The following is a 25,648-nucleotide window of genomic DNA, read 5'->3' as shown; positions in this document are numbered from 1 at the left end:
GCGCTGCTCCCACTGAAGAGTGCAAAGGCCGGCCTTTCTGCCCTGACCGGTACATCTCCTCCGCCCACACCCTGCTGGGCAAAGGAGGAAAAGCAAGAGAAGTCTGTGCCCTGGATCACTTGGAACACAGGTACAGGAGGGGAAGTTGTGCTCAGGCACAAGGCCTGCAACAACAAGCTGGGAAGTTCTGAAGAACCTATTGCTGCTGCTGCTGCTGCTGCAAAGAGATTGCCCAGCATGAGGTTGCTCAGGTGGCTGGCTTTCCTGGCCCACTGGGGCGTCACCTGTGCTGAACCAGGTAGGGCGTCAGGAATGCCTGTGATGTCTTTGTTTTGTACTGTGAACTTGGATTTCAGCAGGTCCTGGAAGCCGCTCACAGGAAACAAAATACTGCTAAAAATATCAAGGTAAGGAGGCTGTGGAGAGAGGCAGCAAGTCAGAAGCCTGAAGATTTTACCTGGGGCCAGGTATAGGATACTGCCTTTGTTAATGCCCTGTGTGTGTAAGAGCCTGTGGATTGGTAGAGGTAGGAAAGATTCATGAACTCATTCAAAAAACACTGGTAGAGGGCTGGGGTACAGCTTCGTGGTAGAGTGCTTGCTCAACATGTGCAAGATCCTGGATTTGATTCCCAGCACCACCAAACAAAATAAAGCCAAAAAAAATGTTGGTGGTGGGCCTTCTCTGTACCAGGCATTCATTATTCTAGGATCCAGGAAGAAGGCAGAGAGGAAGACAAAGTCCTGGTCCTCACAGATCATTCCTTCACCTGGGAAGAAATAAACAAAAACCCAGATAAACAAATGCATTGTATTCCAGGAGATAAGTGTTATGGAGAATAAGAAAATAGAATAGGGAGGTAGGGAATGCGGGGGAGGGGAGCATGCACAGAGCGTCCAGAGAAGAGCTGTCTAAGTGACATTCGCAACGATTCCTGAGGCAGTGAAGGAGAGAGCCATGTGGATGTCAGAACATTCCAGTAAGAGGTCAGAAGATGCACAAGCCCTAAAGTGGATGCATGGGTGATATGCATGAAGAACAGCAAGGAAGTCAGTGTGGCTGGAGCAGAGCAGACAAAGGAATGACAGGGGACATCATCAGTGCAAAGGGGGTAGAGGCTGGGGCCAGCTCACAGGCAACCTTGAGGACAATTTTAAGGACTCAGATCTACTCAAAATTAAATGGGACATCATTCAAGGGTTTTAAACATAATATGATTTGACTTGGACTGTGGTATTGGGAAGAGAGTGTTATGGGTTCAGGGAGTGTGACCAACTTGTCCTGGTTCATCTGAAACTTTCCTCCTTAAAGTCCAGTGCTTTGGGAATTCCCTTGGTCCTAGGCAAACTGAATAGTTTGTCTCCTGCTAAAGGAGAAGCAAGAAAACCAGGGGGGAGGGGGCTGGGGTTGTGGCTCAGTGGTAGAGCATTTGCCTAGCACATGTAAGGCACTGAGTTTGATCCTCAGCACCACATAAAAGTAAATAAATAAAGGTATTAAGTAATCTACAACTAAAATATATAATTATATATATGCAGGGAGGAGGCCACTGCTGTCATCCAGTGAGACGGGGTGGAGCTGGGACCAGATGGTAGAAGCAGGGGTGAAGGGAAATGCTCCAATCTGGATAAGATTTGGCTGTCGGATGCCTGGTGCGGTGGTGAATGCCTGTAATCCTAGTGACTTGGAGGCTGAGGCAGGAGGATCCCAAATTTGAGGTCAGTCTCAGCAACTTAGCGAGAACCTTTCTCAAAATAAAAAATAGGGCTGGAGATGTGGTTCAGTGGTTAAGCACCCCTGGGTTAAATCCCCAGTGTCCCCCCAACCAAAAAAAAAAAAAAAAAGATTGGCTGTGGGAGAGAGGAAGGATCGAGAGCGACACCACCGTTTTTTGGCCTCAGCAAATGGAAGGATATAACTGTCCTTTCTGAGGTGGGGACAACTGAGGTGCAGGACTCAGTTCTTCTGCGTCCTGGCTGGAATTCAAAGGGTCAGTGTCTCCTAAGGAGCTCCTCTGGTCAGTCCACTTTCTTAGACACTCAAGAGTAAAAGGGACCTTGGCAAAGAACTTTGCTGGTGTGACCAGGCATCTGCAGAAGCCAGCAAGGAGGAACACCAGTGTTAGGTAGTCAGGAGGCAAGAGCAAAATGCCTGGGAAGGACTGACCTTCAGAAGCTGAGACTTAGAGGTGGAAGGTACCTCTAGGAAAATCCCTGAGAGGACTGTTCCCTGGGCGGGCAACCTGCTCAGGAGAAGGCTAAGAATGACAGTCCTCCTTCTGCCCTGGAGACAGATACCCCAGGACCCTGGGGGGACTTGACACTGCCCTTCTGATTTGTGGTTTGGGAATGATAGAAAGAATCTTCCACTCCCTCACTCTTTCATTTTTAAATATTTTCTTACAAATCCAAATGCCAATAGGCACTTTCACCTCAGCCTAGGGAATCTCCTTCCTCCCTAATTGCACAAAGATATTCATTGTAGCATTGTTTATAATAATAAAAAATTGTCAGCAAGAATAAAATAGCTGAGTAGATTATGGTCTAACCATCTGGTGGAAAGTTTTCGAAACAATACAATGAAACTAAAAACAATAAATAATATTTAGTACAAGTCACCATTAAAATTTCTACATATATTATTTTTGCATCATACTTTCACAACAGCTTTGCGAAGTATTATCATCCCCATTTTATAGACAAGGAAACTGAACTTTAGAGAAACATCTAGCCCAGGGTTACACATCTAAGTGTCTGAGTCTGGACATAAACCCAGGCTGTCCAGTTATACTCTGTGTATAACACAATGCTATATAAATACAAGCAAGCCACTAAGGAAAATAGTAAGATTTATTCCAAATCTTTTTTTTTTTTTTTTTTTTGGTACCATGGTTTGAATTGAACTCAGGGGCACTTGACCACTGAACCACATCCCCATCCCTATTTTGTATTTTACTTAGAGACAGAATCTCATTGAGTTGCTTGGTGCCTTGCTTTTGTTGAGGCTGATTTTGAACTTGCAATCCTCCTGCCTCAGCTTCCCAAGCCACTAGGATTACCAGTGTGTGCCACTATGCCTGGCAAAAATAGCAAGATTTAACACTTAGTACTTACAATGGGTCAGACTTGATATTAGGCACCTGGCATACACTATCCTTTTGAAACGTATTTGAAAAATAAAAGAAAAAAACTTTTTAATTTATTATTATTATTATTTGATGCAGGGTTTGTTTTTTTTTAAATTTTTTTTTTAAAAAATATTTATTTTTTAGTTCTCGGCAGACACAACATCTTTGTTGGTATGTGGTGCTGAGGATTGAACCCGGGCCGCCCGCATGCCAGGCGAGGGCGCTACCGCTTGAGCCACATCCCCAGCCCTTGATGCAGGGTTTTACTATATTGCCCAGAATGACTTTGAACTCCCCAGCGGAAGCCTTCTGGGTGGCTGGACTTCAGGGGCATACCACCCTGCCCAACTTCATTTGATTTGGATAGTCTCTGTAAAGTAGGTACTGTTACCCTTATACCTATTTTGCAGATAAGGAGTCCTTGGGAGACATAGCATCTGCCTGAGATAAGCTTTGTATCTTTCTACACATTCTTTTGGAATTTTTTTTTTTAAAGATGGCGTCTTGCTAAGTTGCCCAGGTTGGCCTCGAACTTGCGATTCTCTTACTTCAGCCTCCAGAATAACTGGTATTATAGGTGTGTGCCACTGCACCTGACTAGGATAGTAGATTTTTAAAGTATTATCTTCTCTCTCCAAACTTGCTGGGATGTACACATGTCTAATTTTAAAACAAAAGTAATTTAAAAATAATTCCCTTGCAAGTTTTTTTTTTTTCCTCTTCAGATTCCACATCTTCAAGAGAACATTGAAACACCCAATCAGAGAGCAGCCTTCCCTGCTTACCTGAAGCTGGGGCTTCTACCTCTCCATTCCTTGGCCAAGAGCTCTGGTGGGGGCCAAGCTGCTAGTGCCTTTTCCCCACCACATACCTGTGAAACTTTCCACTTGTTCCTCAGTTTCAAATTGCAGAGAAACAGACAAGTTCTTCCAGTGCAGGTTAGCATGGTAACTGGAAACAGCCTCTCCAGTCTGAGGGAGCAGGACCAGCTGGGGAAGGGGACTGATAGCCCCCAGAGTGTCTGGCCCCAGCCTCTGACACCTTGTCTAACTTGGGGAGCTGCTGTGAGGGGAGTAATTCAGGTGGCTAGCAAAAGCACAGCAAGTGTTGGTTTTGACAAAGGAACCCTGTGTGGCTACTTTTACAAAGAAGGAATCATAATCCAAGTGCTTTGGGATTAATTGCTGAACATCAGTAGCCAAGGACTGAAATAAGAATCAGGATCCCTTTGTGGTATGGGTTATAATATAATAAAAGACAAAGTCATAGTATCTGGGAGGGCCTATAGAGAACCTTGTTCAGTGCTTTCCTCTCACACTTGAGGAGACAAATCAGAGAGAGAGAGAGAGAGAGAGAGAGGGAAAGAGAGAGAGAGAGAGAGAGAGAGAGGAGAAAGGAGAGAGGGAACAAGGGGAAAAGGAGAGTGAGAGAGAAAGACGAAACTGAGGCCCAAAGGCTAGTTTGGCCCAGGGTATGAGCCCTGGCTAGCTTGCTCATCCCATGGCCAGGTTCTCCATAGGAGATAACTCAGCCACATAACCCACCTTTGCTGAGGGCATTCTCATTTTCATCTTCCAGATGAGGAAACTCAGGCTCAGCTAGGGAAATACCTGGCTCAAGTCACCATGGCCTGTGTGGAGGAGTGTTGAGAGCCATAGCCGAGTTGGGATGACGCCTGGCATTTTTTCCAGAAGGAGTGGTTGAGAGGTGACGCCAGCCATTAAAATGATGATAATTAAGTGAAGCTGTGTATAATTGCTGTGACTGGATGATGCTGGATTGAAACAGGCTGTGTATTCAGTTGTATATTAGACCCCTGCTGTCCAGCAATAGGGTGGCTTCTGCTGCCTCGGTAGCCATGGTACTTTTGAGTTCTTGCTGAGTTCCCGTTCCTGTTGAGTTCCGGTTGAGCTCTCGTTTGCGGGAGTTCCAGCAATAAAGGAGTTCCTGTTTAAACCTACAAGTGCCTCATGGCGGCTCCGTTATTTTGTGCCCAGCCAGACTGCGGCAGAGGAGGCAGGATTCAAAATAAGATTTCCCTGATTGCAAATTTTATACATACTCTTGCAAAAACAACCCACTGCCCCAAACCGGTGGGTTGGATCCTTCTCTGGTCCTTCCTTGAATACCTATGTGACTGTGAGCCTCTCTTTTGCTATCTATAAAATAGGGATGATAGCAGAGGAAAGATTAAGTGTTATAGTTAAGTGATATTGTGCATGTACATGATAAGATGCTGTTAAAGTTTCAAGGACCACATATAATAGATATAGATATAGGTTGGTAGGTAGATAGATAGATGTAGATACAGACATAGATATAAATATAGGTAATCTCCAAGGTCATATTGACAGCTAATAGCAGAGTTCAGTGACTAAGATCATTTCTGTTCTTGAGAAGCTGAGGCAGGAAGATCACAGTTTGAAGCCAGCCTGGGCAATTTAGCAAGAACCTGCCTCAAAATAAAAAATAAAAATACTTGGATATGGGGCTGAGGCTGCAGCTCAGCAATAGCACACTTGCCTGGCATGTGTGAGGCATTGGGTTCAATTCTCAGCACCACATATAAATAAATAAAAAATAAAGTTCTATTAACAATTAAAAAAATATGTAAAAAAAATACTTGGATATAGTTCAGCGATAGAGTGCCCCTGGGCTCAATCCCCAGTGTCGCAAAAAATTAAATAAAAATAAAAAATAAAACCTCAGTATAAGAGTTTACTGTAAAAGATTTAAGCATTGCAAGTATAAAGCTTCCTAATTTTAACAAGATACCCAGGTGAGGCATCTGCACAGTGAAGTTTGGGAAGCTCTTGTCTAAAAGGTATTGTTAGAGTAAAAAATTCCTTATATCTTCCAGCCTCACTCTTGGACCAGGGGTAATTACAGGTAACAGTATGGTATGTTGGAAATTTTTCTCTACAAGCCATTTCTTGTTCATTATTTTATTTGATGCTCACAGGGAACAGATCAGATATCAACATCATTGGGCTCGACAAAGCCAGGTGGCTTGGCTTGTCCAAAGTCCCTTGGGCAATACATGAAAGAGCTTGGATTAGAAATCAGATGACTAGGGTTAGGGATGAAACTCAGTGATAGAACTTTGTTTAATATCAAGGCCCTGGGTTCAAACCCCAGCATCACAACAGCAAACAAACCAACCAACCCCCCCCCCTAAACTCCAGAAAGAAACCAGATGGCCACCTCCCACCTGGGTGCTCCCACCCAAGGTCCTGGGGCCCAGGATTTCTCCAACACATGCTAATTAGGGCTTAACTCCTTTGGAGTAGGGCCTGAGCCTTACCACCTGCAGTCAATTCTAAAGAAAACTGTGGTTCCTATTCACTTATGGTATGTGTATTATAACATCCTCCTTCCCGGGCCTCAAGTCAGCCAGAATGACCTCAGCCAGGTGCAGTGGCATGTGCCTATATTCCTAGATACTCAGGAGACTGAGGCAGGAGAATCACTTGAGCCTAGGAGTTGAAGGTCAGCCTGGGTAACATAGTGAGGGAGTGGGGGGATGGTGGCTGAGGGTGTATATCTGTGGAAAAGCCCTTGTCTAGCATGTGCAGAGCCCTGGATTTGATCCCCAGCAACACACACACACACACACACACACACACACACACACACCAAAAAGAAAGAAGAAATGAAAAAATGCCCAGTGCACACAATAGTTGCAAGGATACAGTGAGGCAAGCATTTAATGGGCCAGGTGCCTAGCTGACATTCTCCAAGTGCTTCCTGGTTGACTCATCCTGACCATGGTCTGAGTACATATTGGCACATCTTCCATATTCCAGGCACTGTTCTAGGTGCTCAGGACACAGAAGGGAACAAGACAGGCTCTGTGCTCTCATGAGCTGACACTGTACACTGGAGAATGGATGATGAGCAAACCAGCAAGATAACTCCATTTTTGAGAGTGCTCCAAAGAAAATAAAACTGGAGAAGGCCATAGCTGGTGTGACCAGATCAGGGAAGGTTTCTTTGAGGAGGTGACCTTTGGGTTAAGGCCTGAATGAGGAGGAACAAACAACAGTATGATGACAGGGCAAGACTGGGCATGGCTGGAGAAGCCAGGGAAGATGCCCTGTGAAGAGAATGAGCCATGGCTGAGGGGGCAGAACTGGGCTTAGCATCAGATGAGGTCACAGAGATCCAGGCTTCCACAATGAGGTCACGGGAGCCCAAGGAGGAAGAGCCACCTGCTTGGATCTCTAGCACTCTCTGCGGTTCTTCCCACAATCCTGGCCACCTCTGAAGTCAGGTCTTGGGGGATATGTGCACACGCACACACACACACACACACACAACAGAAGGAAGTGCCAGGGAGGCTGGCATGAGTTTCGGTTGTACACACTTGCTAGAAACTGACAATTGAAATGAGTCTCCGTCACCAGTTTTGGAGGTGGGGAAATGTTCACTGTGAGCTGATGTCACATCGGCCAAATTGCTCAGTTTTTGTGGCTAACTGACAAACAGCCTACTTGAAGCAGGGAAATATCTCCTGTCAAGGTCAGGGAAGTGAGGAACCACAAGAAGGACAAAGGCCTCTTGCTGCATCAGCCTGGCCAAACTAGCCTGAGGCTCAGACACAGATGTGACCCACTCAGCATGTGTCCAGTAGCTGTGCCCACCTACTAATCAGAATGGGGCAGTTTGATCTTTTACTCTGGCTTAGGGTTTTGCCCCACTATAGGAACAATTTCAAATACATTAGGGATCACAATATGTGTGAAAGGGTTAAATTTCACCCATTATAAGCAAAGACTCAGTTTGAATTAAAAAAAAAATGCAGACATATGTTGTCAACAAAAAAAGCACATCTAAAATAAAATGGCGGGCTGGGGCTATAGCTCAGTGATAGAGTGCTTGCCTTGCATGTGTGAGGCACTGGGTTCAATCCTCGGCACTACATAAAAATAAATAAAGATATTGTGTCCATCTACAACTAAAAAAAAAAAGGATTTAAAAAATAAATAAAATGGAATTGTTTTCACTCCCTTAGCAATCATGTCTCTCTGGGAGGGGAGCTGAGCCATAGGCTACCCGCCACCATTGACCATGGGATCTCAGAAACGTTGGCCTCCAAGCCTTAGTTTCCCTATCTTTAAAATAGGATAATGATCAAAACCTCCCAGGGCTGTGGTGAGGATGACTGTACAGTGTACATGGGAGGGGTAATGATTTGCTTAATCAGTCATTTACACTTTAGTGTGAACAAGTTTCAGACCCTTTTCTGAAGGTTTAGATCAGTAGAGGTGAGCAAGAGCTCAAGAAGATCCAGGAGGAAAAGTCAAGAGTGAGAGTCAGGGGCCTGTCTTGGAGTCACATGGAATGTCCTGTGGCTTGGGTGAGGTCCTGGCTATCCAGCCCTGAAACCAACAGAAACAGCCCAGACTTGAAGGCCTAGGTTTGGCTTCCTTGGGTGAGGGATATTGACTATGTGCTATGAATGACCCAGGGGGTGGAGGAGGAAGAGACAGCAGAAAAGTGAGGATATCTTAGCCTTCACCCTAATCCTAGCCTTCACCCTAATCTTAGCTAGAAACACAGGATTTAGGGAACGGGCAGACCTGTTCAATCCTCCTTCAGTAAGCAGTCATTAAAGCTGTTCCGTCTGGGTACACATGAGAAGCCCACTGTGTTTGACCTGTTCTTGGGATTCCTTTCTCCGTATGATGTCGAGAATATTTTTGTCATTTCAACTTCCCTTGGTTTGGAGCTGGGTGTAAAGGGAGTAAAAACAATGTTTACTCCCTTTTGTTAAGGGAGTAAAACCAATGCCATTTTATTTATTTTTTAAATCCTTATTTTAGTTGTAGATGGACGCAATATCTTTATTTATTTTTATGTGATGCCAAGGATTGAACCCATGTCAGTGAACAGGACCACTCCTAGCTGCTTGAGCTGCCACCCTGAATCCAGAATTACCGTGGGTTCACCCACACCGGAAACTCAGCCCACACTGAAATCACCTTCCTTCTTCTCTGATCGAGTACTTGAAGACTTTGTTGCTGCCCATATCCCACGGGGTTTTTGCTGGTGTTCATTAGTTAGATCTTCCAACTCATTTGGGGTACAAGTCTCTTCCAGTAAAAATTTTTGTATGTATTCCGCTGGCAGATGACAGGATCTGGCTATAGCGATGGGCTTAGAGAGTGACCTTGCTTGCCTGGAGTCACACAGCCCATAAATGGCTCCAGAGCCTGAGCACTAACCTCTATTCACTCTTGCCTTTGCTTGAAAACCAGCACCCTAGTCTGAGCATCTTGAGGGTCATGAAGCCCTATCCCCCATACGGCCACTATGGATGCTGGGGTGGGCAATAGAAAGGGTCTTGCCAAGGGGCATGGGTAAGAGGTGGAGGAAGCCTTTTCTCTGCTCAATGCCATCCTGATCAAAGCCCTGCTGTTGGGCCCTCCTTCTTGAACCTGGGTTCCCAGAGAAGGCCTCCGTCCACCTGTGCAGCATGCCCGCCCCAGCCCAGCTTCCTCTGGACTTCTTTCCCATCCAAGTTCACAAAGGGATCAGCATTGAGGGAAGGTCTGTTTTCCTCTGCAGGGAAGTTCTGGCACATCTCTGACCTGCACCTCGACCCCAACTACACAGTATCCAAAGACCCCCTCCGGGTGTGCCCATCAGCGGGCTCCCAGCCGGTGCCCAATGCAGGCCCCTGGGGTGACTACCTCTGTGATTCTCCTTGGGTCCTCATCAATTCCTCCATCTACGCCATGAAGGAGATAGAGCCGGAGCCAGACTTCATTCTCTGGACGGGGTAAGAGCAGTCATGACAGAACTCCCCTTCATGGGGCACCTGCCAACTGGGTCCCTTGTCCTCATATTCTCTTTTAGTTCTCCCATCAGTCCTGTTTCAAGAACTTAAGTAATTTGGCCAAGGGACCCTGGCTGATTCCAAAGACTACCCTCAACCTCTGTGTTCTGGTCCCAGTGGATCACAGCCTTCACTGGAGCTGGGGACAGGGATATAGCCCATATGGGCGCCTGAAGAACTCAGGTTTTAAGCTAGGGAGGGATAAGAGAGCTACTCCCTTTGTGTTTTAGGGACTCTAAGCCTGAGAGATCCAAATCCAGGGAAGGAAGAAGGGATGAGGATTGAAAGTGGTCCAGCTTTGGGGCCAAGTGTTCTGCTCAGCTGCATGTCATCCCTGGGCTTCCTGGTGGCCCTAGAGTACTTGCGGGTCAGGGTACTACTTTGTTTTGGGGAGAGCTGGAGGGGTGATTCCCCTCAGCCACAGACTCACTATCTGTTACTCCGACAAGGATGCAGCTGTAAGACCTTCAACTTTCCTGGGCACTTGACTTCCTCCTCACTGAAGGGCTCCCCATGCCCTTGCCCACTCCCCCATTTGGTGGGTCAACCTGTCACATGCCCTGGGGTAGACACTGGGGATCGGGGATGACAAGCACAGACTTGCCTTCAATGAGCTCACAGTCTTACAGGAAATGTGAAGAAGCCTCCATTTATCACGACATCCCAGTGAGGAAAGAGGGTCAACTGGGGCATATGGGAGCTTCACAGGACACTTGACCCATGTGGTAGGATTGGAGAGGACATCTTACAACAAGTGGTGAACCAGGGGAGCTGGGGAGAAGGGCTGGAGGGAGCTCAGACTTAGTGTTCATCTGCCAGCTTCCATGGACACTTCTGGAGGGCAGGATGAAGCCTACAATGCCCCTGGCTGTCCTCATTTATAAAGAAGTTTACTTCTCTGAGAGAGCTGCAAACCCTTGCAGAACAGCCCATGGAAATTGGATTTGTTTTCTGTGAGACAAATTAAATCCTCCCAGCTAGAAAAAAAAGAAAAAAGTGGAGTTTTGATGTCATTCCTGGCCTGTCCCCAAGGGTTTGTCAGGACTAACAGCAATTTTTACTCCCTTAATGAGGATATCAGAGACATGGTAGGATGTATTATGTGTGAGCATAGCCCCTGGGGCCAGGCTGACTGCATTCAAATCTTGGCCCCTCACTTTCTAGCTTATACACTTAGGTACAATTTCTAACCTTTTTGTTCCTTGTTTCTTTATCTGTCAAATGGGCCTAATAATAGAACCTATGTTGTAAGGTTATTATGAGGAACAAATGAATAGATATGGCTATTGTATTAGTTGGTTTTATGTTGCTATAACAAAATACCCAAGATTTGGTACTTTATAAGGAAGAGAAATTTATTTAGCTCACAGTTGTAAAGATTCAAGAGTGTCATATTGGCATCTGCTCAGCTCTGGTGAAGGCCTTCTGGCTACATCATAACATGGTGATGACATCAGGGTGGGAACACATGTGAGAGTGGCAGTCACATGAAAAGACAGGAAACCAGAGAGATCAGGAACCAAGCTCCCTTTTTTATTTTATTGTTATTGGGGGACTGAACCCAGGCACTTTACTCTGCGCTACAACCCCATACCTTTTTATTCTGCATTTTGGGACAGAGTCTTGCTAAGTTGCTGAAGCTGGCCTTGAACTTGCAATTCTCCCTCAGCCTCCCATGTTGCTGGAATTGTAGACATGTGTCACCAACTGGCAAGCTCACTTTTTTTTTTTTTTTTTAAATAACTTCCCACTCTGGCAGGAACTGGGGTCCTGCGAGAACTACATTAATACCTCCTGAGGGCGCACACCCATGACTTAATTATCTTGCAGTAGGGCTCCCAATCTCTTAAAGGTTTTACCACCCCCCAACATTACCACACTGAGAACCAAGCTTCCAGCACACAAATCTTTGGGGGACGCACTCAAACCATATCCAAACTAAGCACAAGCCCAGTACAGTAGAGCACTCCAGTAATCTCAGAGCTTCAGGGGGCTGAGGCAGGAGGATCACAACTTCAAGGCCAAGTTCAGCAACTTAGTAAGGCCCTAAGCAATTTAGCAAGACCCTGTGTCAAAGTAAAAAATAAAAAGGGCGGGGCTGGGGTTGTAGTTCAGTGGTAGAATGCTTGCCTAGCCCATGTGAAGCACTGAGTTCAAGCCTTAGCACCACATAAAATAAATAAATAAACAAATAATAAATACATAAAATAAAAGTATTGTGTCCATCTATAATTAAAAAAAATTTAAAATAAAAATAAAAAGGGCTGGGGATGTGGCTCAGTGGTTAAGTACCACTGGGTTCAATCCCCAGTACCAAAAAAAAGAAAAGAACCCACCATAAATTAAGCCAGCTGTGAGCTCTTAGTAGCAGCAGTAGCATTAGTAGTTAGCATTCAGCTAATGAACTTCCCTGGTGAGAACCTGGACAGCCATTGCCTCACTGTTCGGTCTAGTCGAGGCCTTATGATACATTATCTGGATTACCCCGCCTCCTGCTACTCCCCGAACTCTGCCTGTCACCATTCTCCTTCCTTCTCCCCTCACCCTGCTGAGATTTTTAGGTGAACCCAAGAATTTAGGTCAGTTCAATGGGGGACAAAATGGCCTCGGGCCTGCCCTAGAGAAGATCTGAACCCTGCACTCTGAAGTCAGCTCCAGTTTCCTTGGAGCTCTTTAGGGAAAGGAATAGAATTCAGAGGTGCCTCTCAACCCTGAGCTCCCTCTGGGCTTATAGGTGGGACTGGGATTGCAGAGTTTTCTTCCCTAAATGTCAAAAACAGAGATGCAAACATATTTCTGCAACGATGTGATTCAGCCAATGGGGGCCCTCACCAGAAACTGCACCAGACTGTTTGGACCACCAGTCTCCAAAACTATGAGCTAAATAAACCTCTTTTCTTTAGAAAGTAATAATGCTAATAACTAATATTAATGACAACCTAACAGATGCTGTTAATACATTATGTATGTTATACATACACGTGTATGTGTGTGTGTGTGTGTGTGTGTGTGTATATATATATATTTTTTTTTTCATCTCTATTGAAGTCTCATCAATACTCTATGAGTTGGTGCCTATTATCCCCTGTTTTAGAGATGAGCTAGGCTGGAATTGTAGCTCAGTGGTAGAATGCTTGCCTGGCACACGTGAGGCACTGGGTTCAAACCTCAGCACCAAACAAACAAACAAACAAATAAATAAAGATGAGCTAATAGAGGCTCAGAGAGGTTAAGAACCAGGCCAGGGACCCACAGCAGGGAAATGGCAGAGCCCATGTTAGAATGCTTTTCTGTCTCTGCTCCAGCCTGACCATTCCCCTTCATGTGGATATGTGAAGCCCAGTTCCACAACTTTCTTCTCACTGCAGTGTTGTCCCTTCCTCTTCTTTTGTCCCTTTTCGCGTTCCCTACCCCCACTGTCTCTGTGGTGTTTTTCAGTGATGACACACCTCACGTGCCCAACGAGAGGCTGGGAGAGGCAGCTGTGCTGGAAATTGTGGCGCGCCTGACCAGCCTCCTCAGGGAGGTCTTTCCAGGTAAGACTCTGCCATTGATTGGTCCCTGAACTCCAGATAGTGCCCGGCACAGGGGCACAACAGCAGCAGTGAGGCTTTTCTCCCCTGACCATGATGGCTGCTGCCCAGGTCCTGTGCCAGGTGCTTCACAGTGACCATTTCTTACCTTCTGCACAATCCTGCAAGGGATGCGGAAGGAGATGCCTGTGTTTTACTACTTTCTGCTCCTTCTTTGTGAACACTAGACCCAAACCTTTCTCATTTGTCTACACTTTTGTGGTGTCTTTGGGTAAGCATCATGTGGGCTTACATATATGTCCTGTTGTGTCCCTGGAGTTGGCATTTGCTGTCCTCAAACCATCCAGACTGCCAAGGCCTCTGGGGAAAGCTGATTTCTAGCCAAGGTGCTGTCTGTGTGCTTTCAAGGCCTTGTGAGCCTGGCAGAACAGACAGGGATGGAGATGGAGTGAGGTAATGACTTTGGGGCACATAACAGGGAGGAGAGGGTCTGTATGCTCCATGTCATGTTGAATATGTGTGTCAGTGGGCTCTGCCAAATGCGAGGTCCTGGGGCCTGAATCAAGTCCACAGGCTGCTAGCTGGGGACTTGAGATAGCTGCCCACACCCTCTTCAGTTGTAGTACAGCTGCTCCTTCTAAAAGTCTTAGTCATGGGTCTCCAGAATCCTGATATGGAACAATGATAATAAAAATAAGTAACAGTTGCATTAATAACTGAGCCAAGTGTCCACACTGAGAATTTCACATCTTAGCTCATTCATTGTCATGATAGTCCCAGAGAGGGAAGCTCTTACCTGCTTACCTTTACTACTGAGCCTTTGGGTCAAGTCCACTGGTCAAGGTCATGTGGCAAGGGTGAGGCCCTAAGTCCTAATCTGAACACTGCTCTTATCATCACTCCCTCTACCTCCTCCCCTTAACATAAAACAACTAGGTCAAAGAGATGCCTGGAAGCTTCCAGCTTATTTAACTCAACCTCTTCCAGTTTATTTAACTCATGCCCAACCCAGATGCATTTAGGCTTATTTATCTTCCAGCAGATGTTACTACTTAGGGTCAAACCAGGACATCCTCCTCACCCAGCAATAGGTACGATTATTCCCAATCATACATAGGGAACTATGGCTCCAAGCTAGTCACTTTCTAGGGAAGGATTCAAATTCAGATTCAGTTTGAGCCTCTTTCCTCTGCTCCACGTGGAACTTCTATAATAAGTGAAATAATGAATAAGAAAATGTTTTTTTGACTCTGATTTAACACACAAATATAAATGATAAGATTTTGTAGTCTGTCACCCTGGCACATTTTTTAAATTTCCTAATATCTAAGATGTCACTGACTAAGTGATATGTCATTATTTTATGTATGGCCAAGAAGACAATGCTACCAGTTGAGAATGGCATAGTGCTTTCTCACTATGCAAGGAACCTGGAACATGGCAGGAGCTTTCTCATGACCTTCATGGGAAGACACAACTCACTTTTAGAGATGTTAAAATGAAACCAAATTGGAAGAGAAGAAATGAAACATTATCTTATTAGAGAATTATAATGACAGAGGCCAAACAGAACACCCCCTATTGTATAAATAAGTAAGGTCAAACAATTTGTTCGAGAGAAAGTAAGGGTTCTGCCCTAAAGAGAGAAATAGAAGAAGATCTTAGAAGATGGAAAAATATACCCTGTTCATGGATAGGCAGAACTAACATCATTAAAATGGCAATATTACCAAAAGTTCTCTATAGGTTCAATGCAATGCCAATCAAAATCCCAACGGCATTTCTTGTAGAAATAGATAAAGCAATCATGAAATTCATATGGAAAAATAAAAGACCCAGAATAGCAAAAGCAATTCTAAGCAGGAAGTGTGAATCAGGAGGTGTAGCGATACCAGATTTCAAACTGTACTACAAAGCAATAGTAACAAAAACAGCATGGTACTGGTACCGAAACAGGCAGGTGGATCAATGGTATAGAATAGAGGACACAGAAACCAATCCACAAAATTACAACTATCTTATATTCGATAAAGGGGCTAAAAGCATGCAATGGAGGAAGGATAGCATCTTCAACAAATGGTGCTGGGAAAACTGGAAATCCATATGCAACAAAATGAAATGAATCCCCTCCTCTCGCCATGCACAAAAGTTAACTCAAAATGGATCAAGGACCTTGATATCAAATCAGAGACTATGTGTCTGATAGATGAAAAGGTTGGCTCCGATCTACATATTGTGGGGTCGGGCTCCAAATTCCTTAATAGGACACCCATAGCACAAGAGTTAATAACAAGAATCAACAAATGGGACTTACTTAAACTAAAAAGTTTTTTCTCAGCAAGAGAAACAATAAGAGAGGTAAATAGGGAGCCTACATCATGGGAACAAATTTTTACTCCTCACACTTCAGATAGAGCCCTAATATCCAGAGTATACAAAGAACTCAAAAAATTAAACAATAAGAAAACAAATAACCCAATCAACAAATGGGCCAAAGACCTGAACAGACACTTCTCAGAGGAGGACATACAATCAATCAACAAGTACTTGAAAAAATGCTCACCATCTCTAGCAGTCAGAGAAAGGCAAATCAAAACCACCCTAGGATACCATCTCACTCCAGTAAGATTGGCAGCCATTATGAAGTCGAACAATAACAAGTGCTGGCGAGGATGTGGGGAAAAGGGTACTCTTGTACATTGCTGGTGGGACTGCAAATTGGTGAGGCCAATAGGGAAAGCAGTATGGAGATTCCTGGGAAAGCTGGGAATGGAACCACCATTTGACCCAGCTATTGCCCTTCTCAGACTATTCCCTGAAGACCTCAAAAGAGCGTACTACAGGGATACTGCCACATCGATGTTCATAGCAGCACAATTCACAATAGCTAGACGGTGGAACCAACCCTGATGCTCCTCAATAGATGAATGGATAAAAAAATGTGGCATTTATACACAATGGAGTACTACGCAGCACTAAGAAATGACAAAATCATGGAATCTGCAGGGAAATGGATGGCATTAGAGCAGATTATGCTAAATGAAGCTAGCCAATTCCTAAAAAACAAATGCCAAATGTCTTCTTTGATATAATGAGAGCAACTAAGAACAGAGCAGGGAGGAAGAGCAGGAGGAAAAGATTAACATTAAACAGAGTCATGAAGTGGGAGGGAAAGGGAGAGAAAAGGGAAATTGCATGGAAATGGAAGGAGACCCTCATTGTTATACAAAATTACATATAAGAGTTTGTGAGGGGAATGGGAAAAAAAAAAGGAGAGAAATGAATTACAGTAGATGGGGTAGAGAGAGAAGATGGGAGGGGAGGGGAGGGGGGATAGTAGAGGATGGGAAAGGTAGCAGAATACAACAGTTACTATTATGGTATTATGTAAAAATGTGGATGTGTAACCGATGTGATTCTGCAATCTTTGTAATGTTTTGAATAACCAATAAAAAAAAAAAACAGAAAAAAAAAAGAGAGAAAGTAAGGGTTTTGGAACTGTATCTCAGTAGTAAAGCACTTATCTAGCATGTACCCAGCCCTGGGATCAATCTCTAGCACCCCAAAAATAATTAAAAAAAAAAGAGGAGAAAAGGACACAGTTAGATATTTCGTGTTCTATATCATGTCTTCTGGCCATGTTTCACCTGTATGACCCGCCAGTCACTGAGGACATTGGCCCTGCCTTGCTAGCATGCAGGTTTATAAAATTAAAAACAACAACAAAAACCAGATCCTAATTCTTACTCTCCACATTCTGACTGGGTAATCTCATCTAGACTTTGTTTTCTTCCTATGAATAAAGGAGAAAAATGGGACCTGTCTCTGCCCCCTGGGTTGTTATGGTAATGAAATAAGGTAACCCATTTACTCATTTGATTAATCAACAAATATTTATTGAGCACGTACTATGAGTGAGACACCACTAAAGGGGCTGGGGATAGGGCAATAAACAAGATACCAGGTCATGCCCTCGATGGAGCTATTATGTCCAGTTGTGCCAGGGCAGTGGGGTAGGTTGCTGAAAGGCCATATGAAGTCTTGCAAGACACGCGATTTGTTGGGGGAAAGTTTACAAGAGATGAGTGACTGCTCCAAGGGAGTTCAGAGGCGACAGGCTGACAGATAGCACCTCCTCCCTCAGGGCACTTTGTTAAGCAGCGCCTCCTCTCCTCTGTGGCATTTGTCCAGTGTCCTGGCTGGCTGAATGACACAGATCCTTTCCATAGTACTCTCAGTTCTGCACCTGTCCCACTCAGAGAGGAGTTTTATATGTTGGGCTGCAGAAGCAGTAACATCATTAGCTTAGTTCGCCTGTCTGATCAGCATCCTCAGGGGCAACTATCCTGGTGTATGTGCAAGAAAGCTTTCTACAGCTTTCTACTGAGTGCCCTAGTCCTCAGTGTGTGTAAGATAAAGCCAGTGTCCTTCAAGATATATGTATCTGAAACTTCTGGCCGAGGCTTCCCATCATTGTTCCCTTAACTTGGTTAGGTTCTTGGGAACAGAAAGGGCACATTCAGGGACATGATGTTTCACTGTTGCCTTTTTCTTTAGGGATGATACAGGACCTTATGTTTGCAAGGAACCTGGAACATGGCAGGAGTTAAAAAAAAAAATTGAAGAGATTCCTTCCCTTCTCATCTGCCTTTGGGACTCTGGGGGTTTGTGCTTTTTCTTAAAATAATTCTTGCCTTTTTTTCCTTCACTTTTTTTTTCAGAGCTGGGGATTGAATCCAGGGCCTTGCGCATGGTAGGCAAATGCTCTACCACTGAGCTGCACCCGCAGCCCTTCCCAGGATTCTTAGTGGCTGTTGGCACATTTAGAGAGCCGCTTCCTGGCAGTTAGGGTAAACCATTAAACAACCTCCTCCTGATGCAGAGCTCTTTGCATTTCCAGATCTTGTAGGTTATACATGGCAATGGGTTTTTTAGGGGCATTTCCCAGCCTGGAATTGAAGGCTCCTGTTTCTCATGGTGGTTCAAGGTCACTCCCTGGGATGTATCAAACTTGTATATGAGCAAGGCCCATGTCTCTGAGAACAAGAGGGTCTCCCCCTACCCCTTCTCTTTCTAGAGGGGTTTTTATTCATTATCAAATATTTGTTGTGCACCTACTGTGTGTCAGACATAGAGCCTAAAATAAAATAAAAGCAGTAGTAAGGCTGTTAACAAGGAGGAAATAAGTCCGCTGAGCTCTCCTATACCCACTGTACATATTCACAGGCCAATTCCTCAGGGAGGCATCCCCTAATCCCCCACTTTCAGACCTTCATTATCACTCCCATAGCAAGTAACCTGCCCCCGCCCCAACCCTTTTTAAACAGCGCTCATACCTCTAATTACTCAATACCTAGTAACTTACTGTGCTGCAGATCCTCTGGGACTGCAAGTGAGAACCTGGCTCCCAGGTCTATGCATTGACACATAGTAGGTGCTTAATAAAAATTTGTTGACTTCATGAATGAGGGAAACTTCTAAGTCCTCCCAGAGTGAATGAGGCTGTTCCCCTAACAGTAAGATGGATCTGGAATTGACAAGGTATCAAGTGGCTGATGATGATAATGAATTATTTAGACCCTCCAACTTTCCCCTTATCATCTGGGGCCTCCTTTATGACCAGAAAATTTTCTGCTGGGAATGGGTTTAGGGGCTGGGATCAGGCAACTCACTGCTCTTCCTTCCCAGACTTGATCAAAGTTCAGCCAGATTTTATCAAATGTGGTTTTCTAATACTTATTTTTGTGTTTTCTTCATCTGTTATTGTTCTTTCCCATCAGCTCCAATGGCCAGTAGTCAACTGAAAATGGCTAACTCCATCAAGTCTTTTACATATTTAAAAAAATTTTTTTGTAGTTGTAGATGGACAGAATGCCTTTATTTTATTTGTTTATTTTTATGTGGTGCCTAGGATCGAACCCAGTGTCTCCCGCATGCTAGGCAAGTGCTCTGCCATTGAGCTACAGCCCCAGCCCTCTTTTGCATATTGTAAAAATATTTCTTCCTTTCCTTCCAGACACTAAAGTCTACGCAGCTTTGGGAAATCATGACTTTCACCCTAAAAACCAGTTCCCAGCACAGAGCAACAACATCTACAATCACGTAGCAGAATTATGGAGACCATGGCTTAGTAATGAATCCGTCACTCTCTTCAAAGAAGGTACAAAAGCCATTTGCTACTGTAAGGAGCACTTACTGTATGATCTAATTTCATCTTCATAACAATCCCTTGAAATAGTTACTGATTTTATCCTTATTTTACAGATTAGGAGATTGAGGCCTGAAGGTATCAAATCCCTTGGTTGAGGTTGCACAGCTTAGCAAAGGCAAGCTTGAGAGCAGAATCCAGGACAGACTCCAAAGTTTTGCTTTTAACCTCACAGTATTAATGATGATCCTAAGCCAATAGATATTCAGCATTTACTATATGCCAGCATCTCTTAAGCACAGTTCTAAAATCTTCTCAGCAACCCTAGGAAGGAGTTGACCTTCAGCTCAACCTGGTTTGACCCTTGCCACCACTGACATTGTGGCCTGGATGATTCTTTCTTATAGAGGGCCATCCTCTATGAGAGTATTGTAGAGTGTTTAGCCTCAACCCTGGCCTCTACTCACTAGATGCCACTCACCATACCAGTTGTGACAACTAAAAATTTCTCTGAACATTGTCAAATATTCCCTGGGTCGAAACTTTCCTGGTTGAGAACCACTGGTCCAGAGACCCAGCCAGCCCCAGGGGTGCCTGACCCTTTTCTTCCCTTTCCTCTGTCTCCTGCTGCTGGGACTCCTGATAGGTCTAAACCAACCACAAGTCTGCAGCGCAGAAGCCCATTGCTTTAGTCTGAACAGGTCAGCTCCTGGAACAGATAGCTGAGTGGAGGAGGGTCAACAGTGGATCCGGATGGCAAACATATTATTGTTATTCCCATTAGAAGATGAGGAAATTAAGGCATAGAGAGGTGAAATAACTTTCTCAAATTGCAGAGCTAATGAATGACAGAGCCCCTGGTCTTACTCCTCGCTGCCCCTCCTAGGGGAAAGGTGGGAAGGAGAAGGTGGGAGAGTGAGGTGGAGTCAGGCAGGAGCCCCCTTCAGGTTCTCCCTGGCTGTGACATCCCAGGTGCCTTCTATTCTGAGAAGTTGCCAGGTCCAAGCAGGGCGGGGCGAATCGTGGTCCTCAACACCAACCTGTACTACAGCAACAATGAGCAGACAGCTGGCATGGCTGACCCGGGCCTGCAGTTCCAGTGGCTGGAAGATGTGCTGACCAATGCGTCCCAGGCTGGGGAGATGGTGAGCACTCCTGCTTCTTCCTCCCTCTCTTCTGGGTTACTTCCTGAACAAGTTTCCCACTTGGCACAAGCTCATCTGCCCACACTGAGATGCACACATTTTAGAAGGGGCAGCTTCTACTCCCACGACAGCCCTGTGGGCTAGGAGGGTCCTGGAGCCTGTGTAGATGAAGACCTTGAGGCCCACGGGAACAGTGATGGTCGCAAGTCACCCAGTAAATGATGGAGCAGAGGTAGAACCCCATTCTCTAGACCCCCAAGTTCAGAGCTCTTTCCACTGCTACTATACCACCCTGGCCACCTGAACTGTGCACTAGATCTCAGGGGGATGCCCTGGCCTTGAGATGTATCCATCTAGTCTGCTGGGCTGGCACCTCAAGGACTGGCACAGTGTCTCATGGGCCTGAGTTCTTGCACTGCCCAGAATGTTCCAGGAGGGTATCATGGCTGGTGCTCATGAGCACTCATGATGCCAAGCTCAGTGCTTTTTATGGATGATCTCATTTAACTCTGAAAACTCCACCAGGTAGCTGCTATTCCAGATGAGAGACAGCTGACACTCCGAGAGTGACACAGCTGGTGTCCAAGCAGCAGTTTGACTCCAAAGCTCATGTTCTTAATCCTGTCCCCTGTTCTGTCTCCAGCAAAGGTGGCCCAGTAGCCAGGGATTATTAACCAAGTGACTCGGGAGTGTAAGGCATGAACATACATGGCCACATAGCATGCTATATAAGAATGCTCAAGCTCTCTGAGAAGACTAGTCTTAAAAGGAACAGGAAGGCTTCATGGAGGAGGTGATTTTGGAGCAATGTTTGGAAGTAGGGGTAGGATTTATAGAAAACAAGAAGGGTTCTCCAGTTGGCACGCATAGCATAGACAAAGACACAGAGGTGGGAAGGCATGTGGCACACCTGTTTTGGGGTATAGAGCAAATGTCAGGGGAGAGAATGGGAGGAATGTCAGGAAGGAGATTCTTGTGAACTGCCCACCTGCCTTTGGGGAGATGGGCAGTTTTTTTAAAAAAATATTAATTTTTTTTTGTTTTAGATGGACCCAATATCTTTATTTTATTTTTATATGGTGCTGAGGATCAAACCCAGTGCCTCACATGCCAGGCGAGCGCGCTACCACTTGAGCCACATCCCGAGCCCGGAGATGGGCAGTTTTAAGAGGTAGAAATGAGGATCCGGAGAGAACAACTCTGTCCCGGACACCCCTTCCTTGCAGGTGTACATTATTGGCCACGTGCCCCCGGGCTTCTTTGAGAAGACACGGAACAAGCCGTGGTTCCGGGAGGACTTCAATGAGGAGTACCTGAAGGTGGTCCGGAAGCACCATAGAGTCATAGCAGGGCAGTTCTTTGGACACCACCATACCGACAGCTTCCGGATGTTCTATGATGATGCAGGTACTCCATCTGGAGGGCAAATGCCAGCTTGCCCCCGCTCCTTCTCTCACCAACCTCTCTCAGTCCCACTTTCTCTCTCCTAAAAGGTGCCCCCATAAGCGTCATGTTTCTCACACCTGGGGTCACCCCGTGGAAAACCACATTACCCGGAGTCGTCAACGGGGCCAATAATCCAGGCATTCGGGTGTTGGAGTATGACCGAGCCACACTGAAGCTGCAGGTCTGGGGCCCTGGGTCTGCTGGGGCCAGAGGAGGTGGGTGGGAGGGACTTTCTTAACTCTCAGCCAGCCCGCTTACTCTCAGCCAGCCCGCTTACCTGCAGCAGAACCCTTGAGCCTCAGGAAGGTCAAGCTACTTCCACTCCTTCTAAAGCTCAGGTTCAGAACCCTGGAGTTGGTCAGTTCTTCTCCCAATCCCCCTTCGTCCAGGATGGTTGCCATAGCCTCCTTCCCCGTCTTCCTGCCTCCCACCTTGACCTGCATGCAATAACCCATCCACTACACACAAAGAAGGGATTCATCTCTCTGAAGCACTGCTTTCATCCACATGAGCTGATGCCTTGGTGCAAGCCTGTAATCCCAGCGATTTAGGAGGCTGAGAGGAAGATAGCAAGTTCGAGGCCAGCCTTGGCAACGTAGTGAGGCCCTAAGCAACTTAACAAGACCCTGTCTCAGAAATAAAAAGTGCTGGGGATGTAGCTCAATGATAAAGTGCTTCAGTGTTCAAGCAATTCCAGTAACAAAAACAAACAAGAAACTCTCCAAATGTCATTCCAGTGCCCTCAAGATAAAGTTGGATCTCCTTGGCTTTGTATTTGATCTCAAGTCCATTGCCCACTCTTCCCAAATACTGAGTAGGCTCTAGGCCCTAATTTGTCAAGCCAGCCCTCACCTCCTAAGATGGCTATGATTGTTGAAATGCCAAAGGAATACTATTCCTTCATCTGTTCAACAAAATGTTGAACACGAAGCCTCTGTGATATGTCTTGTTCTGGCTCAGGAGATGCATATGACAACTAAACAAGCTTGCTGCCCTTTTTAATAAATGAATAGGTTAAAATTGAGTAGGGACAGAGAGTAGAGTCAGGAAGAAAAAAACAGGAGGAGGAGAAGGGTAGCGATGGCAAAGGGTTTTGTGTGCTCTTAGGAGGAAAGGGTCACAGATAAGGTGACATTTGGGTTCTGAATCAATTGAGAGATTGAGCCAGGTGGGCATCTTGGGAAGACAGAAGGAACAGCAAGTGAGAGGCCCTGGGGTGGGAATGTGCTGGGCACATTAAGGGAAGAGCCCAGGGTGGCCACAGTGGAAGGCACAGGGAAGAGTGGAAGGGGTAAGGCCAGGTCATGCAGGGCACAAGGAAGACTCTGAATTGGGAGGGTTTGGGACAGAGCGAAAAATATTCTGACTTACAGTTTTACAGAATCACCACATGTGCTGTGCCAAGAACAGGTCACCAGGGCCAAGGGGAGAAGTAGAAGGGCAGTTAGAACATAAGTGTCACAAAAACCAACTGCAAGATGATGGTGGTTTGGGCCAGGATGGTGGCAGGGCACTGGTGAGAAGTGTCTGATCCTGTAGATATTTTGGAAGCAGAGAAACTAGGATTTGCTAGTGGACTGGTGTGGGATATGGGGCGTGTCAGAGAGGAATGAAAGCGGATTCTGAGGCATTTGGCCTGAGCACTGAGAAGATGAGGTTTCTGGTTACTGAGACAGGGTGACTGCAGGAAGGTGAGGTTTCAGAGGGAAGATCCAGTTTGGCATCCAAGTAGAAATGGCTGGGAGAAGCCAGGCATGGAGGCAAACAAGTTTGAGGCCAGCCTGGGCATATTGATGAGACCTTGTCTCAAAAATAAAAAAAATTAAAAAGGACAGGAAAAAGCAAGTTGGAGGAGGGCATTTACAGTCAGGGACAGGTGAAACCATTTAGGTTCTTGATTCTCATGTAGAGAAAGAAGCCTGAGGAATCTTAGAGTGTGTCTTGGAACTGGGGTATAGCTTAGTGGTAGAGCACTTCCTAGCATGTTTGAGGCCCTGGGTTCCAACCCCCAGCAGTGTAACCTGTTGTCCATGTTGGCACTTAGCTTCTCCTTTTGTAAGTGCAAATGATAATGTAATGTGCCCAGATTGTCAGCTCTCAAACATACATGGCAGATCTTTGGTGGCCACAAATTTAACTGGAAAGGGTCTAGGACCTTTCAGATTCTAGACTTGAAGATACTTCTGGGCCCTAAGGAGTCTTGCTTGAATGTATTCTACATCCCCATCAACTACAGTTCTGTAACCTCTGTCAACCGGCTACTCCCTTATGGAACAGAAAATACAGGCAGTGGGATAAACAACCTGGGTTCCAATTCTACCCGTGCCACTGTCTGACCCTGGTCAAGTGAATTAACTTCTTTAGGCCTTCCATTGCCTCATTAGTAAAATGGGGGTAATAAGCAGTTACCTCATCAGAGGATGTCTGCCACCCATACCTAGTAGGTCGCTTCACATTCACTAACAGCAGTCATTATTATTTTTTTTAAAAGAGAGAGCGAGAGAGAGAAATTTTTTAATATTTATTTTTTAGTTCGGACACAACATCTTTGTTTGTATGTGGTGCTGAGGATCGAACCTGGGCCGCACACATGCCAGGCGAGCGCGCTACCGCTTGAGCCACATCCCCAGACTCTAGCAGTCATTATTATGATTATAAAGAATCTGGGGGTAAATGCAAGGTATAGAATTAGGGGTGCAACTAAACAACTGCTCACTGCTCACCTGACCCTTGCCCGCTCTTTAGGACATGGTGACCTACTTCATGAACCTAAGCCTGGCGAACTTGCAGGAAAGCCCTCGCTGGGAGCTCGAGTACCGGCTGACTGAGGCTTATGGGGTGCCAGATGCAGGCGCCCGCTCCATGCACGCTGCGCTGACCCGCATCGCCACCAACCAGGGCACATTGCAGCGCTACTACGTCTACAACTCAGTCAGCTACGACTTGGCATCCTGTGGTGAGCCTTGCCGCACAGAGCATGTGTGTGCCATCCAACAGGTTGCCTTCGATGCCTATGCCACCTGCCTACAGGCTTTCGCCACTGCACCTGCGCCCCTGCTGCCGCTCCTGCTGGCATCATTTCTGGGCCTGCACGCACTGTTAGCACCGTGACTTTGTCCCCGTGCTTACTCGTCTTCCTCCTGGCAAATTGGAGCAGCATCACCCCCTCGAGACCTGAATTTCACCCCCATTTCCCCGCATCCGAGGGGAGTAAACTAGACTGGGACTGCCGGATCAGAAAACGAAGCCCCAAAGACTCCTCCAGAAGCACGTTTCTTTAAAGTTTCATGTCTTATCCACAAAACAATGCTCATGCTGCATTTTATTCGGTACATTATTCCTTTTAATATGTAAATGATGTTTAAAGTGGGTCACTTGCAGTTACAAGTGCACTCAATCACCTAACGA

General features: G+C 45.7%; 1 protein-coding gene across 1 annotated transcript; it reads left to right on the top strand.

Moving 5' to 3' along the window:
• Positions 1–237: 237 nt before the first annotated feature.
• Smpdl3b (sphingomyelin phosphodiesterase acid like 3B) lies at positions 238–25,351 on the top strand. The gene is made up of 8 exons (XM_076862625.2): positions 238–298; positions 9,698–9,911; positions 13,407–13,504; positions 19,518–19,661; positions 20,622–20,794; positions 22,021–22,201; positions 22,288–22,421; positions 24,986–25,351. Exons 1-8 carry the CDS (start codon positions 238–240, stop codon positions 25,349–25,351), a joined length of 1,371 nt encoding a protein of 456 aa, XP_076718740.2.
• Positions 25,352–25,648: the final 297 nt, after the last annotated feature.

The sequence above is a fragment of the Callospermophilus lateralis genome, chromosome 7 (assembly GCF_048772815.1).
Source record: "Callospermophilus lateralis isolate mCalLat2 chromosome 7, mCalLat2.hap1, whole genome shotgun sequence".
Lineage (NCBI taxonomy): Eukaryota > Metazoa > Chordata > Mammalia > Rodentia > Sciuridae > Callospermophilus > Callospermophilus lateralis.
This window is presented reverse-complemented; position numbering and strand designations above follow the sequence as displayed.